The sequence below is a fragment of the Propithecus coquereli genome, unplaced genomic scaffold (genome assembly GCF_000956105.1).
Source record: "Propithecus coquereli isolate 6110/MARCELLA unplaced genomic scaffold, Pcoq_1.0 Scaffold633, whole genome shotgun sequence".
NCBI lineage: Eukaryota > Metazoa > Chordata > Mammalia > Primates > Indriidae > Propithecus > Propithecus coquereli.
In genome coordinates, this window is record NW_012152319.1 from 186,056 (window position 1) to 194,961 (window position 8,906).

The following is an 8,906-nucleotide window of genomic DNA, read 5'->3' on the forward strand; positions in this document are numbered from 1 at the left end:
GAAATACTATGCAAGTTGAGCACAAAAACAAGGTAAGAATAGAAGTCAGTACGGATTTAAGAACACCTCTCTACCATGACTCGGGAAAGGAAGTCTAGTGATGCCTTTACAATTCAGGAAACACTACAACCCATCACGTGTACAGACTTAAGAGTTCAACCCTCATGTGAAGACTGGGTAACATACACTTCTGAGCTGATTTTCACTCTCAGGCCAGGAACCCTGACTCTCTTAAATCTTGCCCAAAGACACCAAATCTCAAAGGCAGATGATCGCCCGTCCTATCAATACTGCGCTCCTGGCACAGCCAGCCCAGAGGACCCCGTCACTCACCTGTTCTTCTCTGACAGGCCTCATCACACGGACTTTCATTAGAGCTACCTGGGTACATGCGTCATCCCCCCTCCTAAAGTGACTGTCTTAAGTTTTCATTCAGCTGAATTAAATCACACTTAGTCTCTCTGGGCCTTGGTTTCTTCATTTAGAAAATGATGATGATAATAATATCTTTTCAGCCTTTTTCACAGAGGTGTCAAAAAGGCTCCAAGGAACTAATGCGGATGAAATGCACTCTACGAAAGGGAAAAGGGCCACATGAGTGCAAGCGGTGCCACCAGCGGCTCCACACATAACGCGATGAATGAAGTCACAGCACAGAGACCCAGCTGGGCTTAAAAGGCTCTGGTCAAACTTTAGAGGAATCAGGTAGCACACAAAAATAGGAAGATCTGTGTCATGAATAATTTGGAGATTTGGGTTCAAAGACGAAAGGATGGTCACCAGGTACTCCTAGAATGAAAGCATCTCAGGAGGCAATGCCTCACCTCTCTGATCCATCAAACGATCCCCAAGGCTGGAAACATTCACACTGGATGAATTTGAGGACAGAGATGAGAAGTCCCCAGAGCACCGCACTTGAACCAGGAGAGTCCGCAGGGCCTAGCCAGCCTAGGAAACCCATTCACCAGCCTCCAGAATCTAAGGCCTGAAATCCTTCAGGAAGCCTACTTTAAACCTTTTCCTTCAAACTCTTGGAAAGCTCTCAAACGAGAGGCACCATGGTATAGGGGAGTGAGCACAGGCCTGGAACTCACAGTCAGACAAATCCAAATTCCACTCTGGGCTCTGCAACGCACTAACCGGATGGCCTCTCCGTAAAATGTGGTTAGCAGAACCTGCTTTGCAAGGCTGATGGAACGATTAAAGTTGATAATACATGTAAGTCACTAAGTACAATGCTGGGACATAGCAGACACTAAACAAATAAATCCTAAGTCCCGTTTTCCTTCTGGGTGAAGGATGAACCCAAATTAAACTAGATGATACAAAATTCCCAATTCACATCTTCAGTCCTGGAGCAGAGACAAAGCCAAATTTCCTGGTAGGCCCCGTCTGGGTGGAAGTGGAACAACCCGTCCAGACAACACAATGAGGATTAATGGTCCAATGATAAAGACGTGCTACATAAGCATCCATTTCCCCAAAACTATAATCAAAGTCATCTGATAGTGAACTCCATCCTTTGAGGCAATAATGAGCAAGGCAAAGGATTTGGCTGCAAGAAGAAAGAAGGTTCTAGCAAATCTAGAATAAGACTTTGGTGTTGTGTCAGAGTCTCTGGTAGGAGAAAAAAAATCCCTGAGGTAATGCTTTCAGGTTCAGGCCTTTTGTTGACACAGGTAAGAAACTGGGAGAAACAGAGGCATTTGAGTTGATACTCAAAGAATGAACTCCTTCATACCCTCTAGAGTGTTTGTTCAGAAATCAGCAGTGCTATTAGCAACTGCCCAAGCGACAGAGCATACCCCTGACTTCCTGTGCGCCCCAGTGACCTCCACACAGCAGCACTTGGGCACGCTCCGTATTTACTTACGGTGCAATCTGATCCTGACTTCAGTGAGGTATTTCACAAGCCTTTTAAGGGTTACTACATTTTGTTCCCATAAGAGGCCAATCCAAATTAGCAACAAAAGAATAGTTAAACACAAGAAAAACCACCTCTTTTGTGCTCAAGAAGGCAGTCTTGGTCATTAAAAAGGTAAAGTGTTTTATTCTCTGTCAACTTTCTTTTACAAAAATCAGTCCAGTAATTTTTCAAGTGGGGATTGGTAGGCTTACATTCATATCTGTTTGAAGACGAGGAGGAGTGCTAAAATGATGCACAAATATAATAAAAGTGCAAGTTATCTGGCATTTGGTTCTTTGCCCTGTCTCACAGGAATTATTCCAGTTATCAATTGCTACATAACAAATTATCCCAAAATTTAGCATCTTATAATGTCCATTTTATTTTTAATCTTCTTCCCCCTCTGTTTTTCGGACTAGATGATTTCTACTGATACACCTTCAACACACTGGCTCTTTCCTGTCATCTTTCTTGATCTGTCAAGTACATTCGGTAATTTTTTTAACTTTAGATACCGTATTTTTCAGTTCTAGAATTTCCATTTAGTTCTTTTTAATAGTTGCTATTTCTCTGCTGAGATATCCTATCTTTTCATTTATAAAGCATATTTTCCTATACATCCTTGAGTATAGCTACATTTGTTACTTTAATATCCTTGTCTGCTAAACCTAACATCTGTGTCATCTCAAAGTCAGTCTCCACCGATTATCTTTTCTCTTTAGAACAGGTCACATTTTCCTGTATGTCAAGTAATTTTGGACTGTATCCTGGACATTGTGAATGGTATGACTGTAGAAACTCTGGATTCTATTATATTCCTCTAAAGATTGTTGATATTAATATTTTGGCATAGGCAATTATCTTAGTTGGACTCGAACTACAAACTCTAGGGTGGCAGCTCAAATCTCAGTACAATTGTTTCGTCCTTAGCTTAACTGCTTGGAGCCTGGCCCATACATGAGTGACTCAGGCGTTAGTGGGATTTAGGTAGTTGCTACACAGAATCTGGGGCTTGTTTTCTCCTTTCTGGGATTCTCCCGGTCACCTTCCAATGGCTGCAGTTGCCCCTAAACTGTTCTTTGATTCATCAAACTAGAAAGACTTCAGATTTTCTATCAGGGTTTTTGCTGCCCTCATGGCACACACTAAGCCATTCCTTTCTCCCAGGTGTCAATTTGTCTGCAGAATCTGCCTATTTGTGTCAAATTTGAGTGTCTTCACATAACTGTCTTTTGTTCAGAGTTTAGAACTGTTACGTGCAGGAGCACCAGCCCAATAGTAGCTTACTAGGCTATTAACAGAGGCAGGACATATACAACTTATTTTTTTTTCAATTTTTCACTTTTTCTCACAATGCTATGGGTCATGAATGCAGAAAGGGTTTTGCTGGGCAGGGTGCCCCTGATCTATGTGGCATCAGCTGGGCAAGTAAGAAACTTGAGGTTGGTTCCACTAAGATAGTTTCCTGTGCACGGTTGGTGCCTTCGTGCTCCTTGACTAGTCTCTTTCTCTCTCCTCACTGTATCTCATCATCCAGAGCTTCTCCATGTGGACTCAGCAACTCAGAGCAAGGTGATCTCAGGGAATCTGTGCTTGGTACATGGTGAATGACTTCTAAAAAGCTAGAAATAGAATCCACCAGACCAATTAAAGGCTATGCCAGAAATGGTACAGGATCATTGCTGCCAAATTTTATTGTTCAAAACAGCCACAGGGCCTGCCCAAATTCAAGGGATGGAGAAATAGATACCAACACTTGATGGGGGAGTGCCAAAGTCATACTGCAGAAATACAGGTAAAATGACAGTTATTTTTGTTGTCATCTTAGGAAAATATAATCTGCCACAGATATTATACACTTAATATTTAATGAAACAAAATGAATACCACACAAAGTAAAACTCCAGGAAGACACAGGAAGGCTACTTCAGTGTGAGACATGTGGTCCAGTTCTCCCGCCATCTTTTTATACCACTCTCACATTCTCAATATAATGACCTCTAAGCCGTTCAGCACAAAGAAGTTTCTAAAAGCAGCCTACCAACTTTTCAAAGACTTAATACTTAAATTGCATGTCCATTTCAAAACACCTGTAAGAAAAGGCTTATGATCCTATCATCCATAAATGCAGGATACAGATATAAGTTAAGGCCTTTTGTTTGTTTCTTCTTAAGATAATGGTCAATATAACGTATTTATTAAACTACTATGTGCTAGAAAATTTTCTTGGCTCTCTAAATACATGTTTTTATTGACTGCTCTCTACATGATATAGGAGTATGTTTAAATGCACAGGCTTAGTACATTGACAATTTACAAGAAAGCAGACTGGCTCAAACACAACTAAAGACAAAGACAACACAAAACTACAAAAATAAACTCTTACACAAACAAAGATAACATTACTTTTATTTGTGGGGAAAAATATATATAATATATAAAATAAACATATAACATATTTCATATGTATATTTTTAAATATATTACATATATAATATATATATATCTTCCTCAGGCTATTTCTAAGCACCTCAAGCTTTTGCTTCAAAAAAATAAATGTATTCTAAATTCTAAATACTGTATTCTAAATGCAGCCATGTATATATGATACATACTAAGAAATAAACTTACCTTGTCTTGGTTATCTTTATTCTTGTAACACAGATTTCCAAGCAGGCGAATGAGATGAGACTTAAACCCCTCGGCCATATTTGAGACGTCCCCTTCTGCTCGCATGCAACCAGAGGTACTGAAGATGTTTGTGGTATCTTGTCCAGCTACATGAATCAATCGTAAAACGTCTATAATGAAAAGAGTAAATTTCATTTTCTACAGAAAAATACTTTTTAGTATTTTGTACTAGTTTTCTATAAATAAATCTAATTTATTTTAATAGATTAAAACAAAATAAAGGTAGAACGTACCAAAAGCTTTCTTTAAATAATGATTAGAAGATTCTTCTGCCTTTGCTTTAAATGTTTTGGACTCCAGTTTTGGGGAGATAAGCCATAAAAATGACCGTGACTTGGAATTTCTATTTATCCTCAAAGAAAATTTAGGTAAAAATTTTCTAGTGTCTTTCTTACAAAAAGGATTCCAATCTCAATTTCTTTATGAAAGAATTCGTCTGATAACTACAGTCACCCAAGTCTAAAATACAATACCTACCTACAAATGACTCGTATGACACAAACCAAGAAGAGTGCTTTTATTTTCCTCACTGGGCAGATAATCAGAAGGCAGTGTGTGTTCTCCACAGATCTGTTTTAGCTACATTCACAAGAAATAACTTACCATTGTTAAATTCTATGAATATCTCAAGGCAGTCTATGAAAACAGAAGATCTTCCAGGAACTATATTTCAGTGTTTCCACATCATTTCATTTAACTCTCTCAACAAATGTATTACAGGAAGATATCACTTTCCTAATTTTATAAGGAAGAAATCAGGCTCAGAGAAGTTGGTAATTGGGCAGAGTTGGATGGCAACCCACATCTGGCCAAACTCATGCTCTTTCCACAAAGCGTTTTTTTGTTAATTATCACTAAAAGCACTGTATTCAAAATAAAACACTGATAAGAAATTCCAAATATCTTCTTCTATAGCTCACTACTAGTTCACATATACATCTAGATACAAAGTCATCTTCCTCAATATATGGGTCTCCAAAGTATAATCTTTTTAAAGAAAAAAGTAATAAATAGTGAACAGCAACTAAGCATGGCTATCCACAAGGAACAGGTTCTACTCGAATCATTTTGCTAACAGCTTTTTGCAAGGTTGGTAATACTTTAAACAATGGCTTCTTGTTTAAAACAGTTTTCTTACAAGAATTGAATACATAATATGTGTAAGGCACTATTCTACGTGCTCAATAAATGTAACCGGGAAAAAGTTACTGACACATTTTATAAAGCTACAGTAATATAAAATCATCACCACCATCTCACAACCACTACTGACGAGACATCTACCACGTGCACCCTGCAAAGCAGGCATGATCATCCTCCTCTCACCGAGAAGGATTGCTGAATTAAACAGAAGGGAGGTGGCAGAACTATGACATGGACTCAAGTTCGTCTGGTCCCAAAGCCTGAACCACACCACCACGATTCCCCTCAAGAAAAAATACTCAAAAAACTCTCAAAAATACATCGCACACTGAAAATTAAGGAATTGTGTTTGGATTTATATTACAGTATAACAAGCCAAAGATTTCTTAACTAAAAATACTATATGTGATATTTCACTCACCAATCACTCTTTCCAGCAAGCCAGGAAACACCTGTAGATAGCCAAGCAGCTCAGTATTAGCCGTCATTTCACACAGCACGTCAAGAAGCCTAATTGTAGCCAGTACCTCCTAAAAAGAAAACAAAACAGTTTTTAAGCACATTTGAAGTTAAATGATTTAACTGTTATAAATAAGAGAATAAAATATTTCAATAAATATAAAGAGTCAGTGCTTACACTGTGTCTAAAGAGAGAAACAAAACTATGAAGAACAAAAGAGAAGTATTAAATATTTACACGAATAATCACTTTCACTAACAGCAGATCTCTGCCATCAAGAATGTAAGATTATGTGTCATTATGTATCTGCTTGGAGCAAAGAGTCAGAAAAGTTCTTATTCAAGCAAAAATAACTTCCAACAGTGGAATAAATGTTCAAAATTACTAGCTACATACATAACATTTATGCAAATACTTTCTTTTTAAAGCATTCCCAGCATGTAAGTTCCACTTTAAAGATCCAAATATCCTATGAAATACATTAATTTCTTGTCCACAGACATCCTGTAAAATGCTGTGGTTCAAAGAACTCTGGCTTTAAGAACTTGTATTATTTCTGGGTAAATATAAACCTATATAAATATCTTGGTAGACAGTTAAGATAATGTTAACTTGAAAATGTGAGTTCACTAGCTACTACTAAGTAATTTATTACCAAATAGACTGCATGACCAAAAAACTACCAAGCACCAACTGTGTGGCATTAGGTAATCTATATAAAATTTTAAAACGCAATTTTTTATATAGATTTTGAACCATTTTTAAAGTACCCATTATTTGGCAAAATGTGGTAAAAACTATAAATTTAGTTCATAAACATAAGATTTTTCAAAAGAAAGATAAATTACTTCCTTATGGTAATTTTAAATGTGTATTTATTGTGCTCTCATTAGGGAATTTAAGGATAATATATTAAGATAGCATTCTGAAATGTCAAAATAGCAAGAAACAATATATAATGCCTTGTATCTTGAATTTTATATCACAGCCTTCACTTGCTGAAGCGTTAGGGGCAAAAATATCTAGATTAGAAGTCTGAAATTAGTACCATGTTTGAAAGAGTCTTAAGCAAATCCATTAATTTTACAGAGCTTCAGCATGCTTGTTTGTGAAAGGGGTAGATCGCCCAGATTGTTATCTCTAGATACCATTTCTCATTGAAGAAATGGCTGACTGACTCTAGGTCTGGGCAGAGAATGTATTATCCAGGGTAACCCTGCACATTCTGTCATACCAGATAGCAAGGAAGCTATTAAAGACTACCAGGGGCATGTTAGAAGGCATCAGAAACAACTTGAGGAGGCTCCTGCTGCCAGTGATGGCACATTAGAACATTAGGAAGAATTACAACCATAATAGAGTGAAAACAAGTCAAATGGTTTTAAAGCTACAACTTCATAATGATAATTAAACAAAACGAAACAACTCACTGGTCATCTCTGGATGATGCCACAAAATCAACTCGTTACTTTGAAGACTGGTAATGAAGGGGAGGAAAAACCAAGCATTTACCCCGCCTTTCTCAATCCAAATGTACCTTCTATAACCTAATAGTTTAGATTAGGGAAAGTGTCTCTTAAAAAGAGTCCTGCTAATAAATGAAGAATGAATGACAGAGTTAAAGACCACCATTTTGCAAATCCTAAAGAATTAATGGGTCTAGGTGAGCATTAGCGACTGCTAACATCACCAAGAGATAACCAAGTACCATGTGCCTCGATGAAAAGCACGTATCACCAACAATGAGACACTACCACACACACACACGTACACACGCCCAAAAAAACCCTCAAAAAACAAAACAAAAAAAAACTAACTCAAATCGGAATATGCCTCTAGAACTAATTATCATTCAGAAGAAATGCAAGGGAAAGAAGAATATGTTAAATGCCACCATGGAGACATACTCATCAAAATCTGGACAGTAGAAAGCTCTACAGGAAAAACACAGTTTCTTCAACAATTAACTACCAAAATAGGGAAAAAAGAGGAAGAGGAAGAGAAAAGGAAACCTGTGTATTAACGGAGAGTGAAGACATATCAGCTAACTGCAAGGTGTGGCCCTGATTTGTATCCTGATTCAACAAAATAAACTTGAAAAAAAATCATTAGAGAAGAGGGAAAATCTGAATACTATTCAGTTGATATTAAAATTTTATTGTTGATTTTTTAGATGTGCTCAATGAATTGTACTTGTGTCCGAAGACTCCTTATCTTTTAAAGTAACTGATGAAACACATTTCAGCTTTGTTTCAGGCCACGGCAACTGGCACGAGAACTAGTGGAGCTGTAGATGAAATGAGAACAGTAATGAGCTAGTAACTGCTGACGCTAGGCGACAGCATATGGAGTTTCAGTATGCTTTCTTCTCTTAGTCTGTGTTTGAAATTTTTCACAATAAAAAGACAGAAATAAAATCAGAGGGCTGAAAAAGATGATCTGGAAGTTTCCTTCCAACTTCTAAATTCTATTATATTAACTGAAATAAACCCAAAAGAAAATTAATTTATACCCACCTAACACATCTCCAATTTTAATCATTAAAAATCGTTCAGCCAGCCAGGGTGGCTCACGCCTGTAATCCTAGCACTCTGGGAGGCCAAGGCGGGTGGATCGTTCAAGGTCAGGAGTTTGAGACCAGCCTGAGAAAGAGCGAGACCCCGTCTCTACTAAAAATAGAAAGAAATTAGCTGGATAACTAAAAAT

At 37.5% G+C, this 8,906-nt stretch overlaps 1 protein-coding gene across 1 annotated transcript in view; it reads right to left on the reverse strand.

The window, feature by feature from the left end:
• The window catches only part of ATXN10 (ataxin 10), a 163,883-nt gene that overhangs the window by 95,178 nt on the left and 59,799 nt on the right, over positions 1 to 8,906 (reverse strand). The window contains exons 9-10 of the mRNA XM_012659791.1: positions 6,162 to 6,270; positions 4,538 to 4,707 (exon numbers count right to left, since the gene is read on the reverse strand). Of these exons, the coding sequence (XP_012515245.1) occupies positions 4,538 to 4,707; positions 6,162 to 6,270 (279 nt within the window). The remainder of the gene's footprint in view (positions 1 to 4,537; positions 4,708 to 6,161; positions 6,271 to 8,906) is intronic.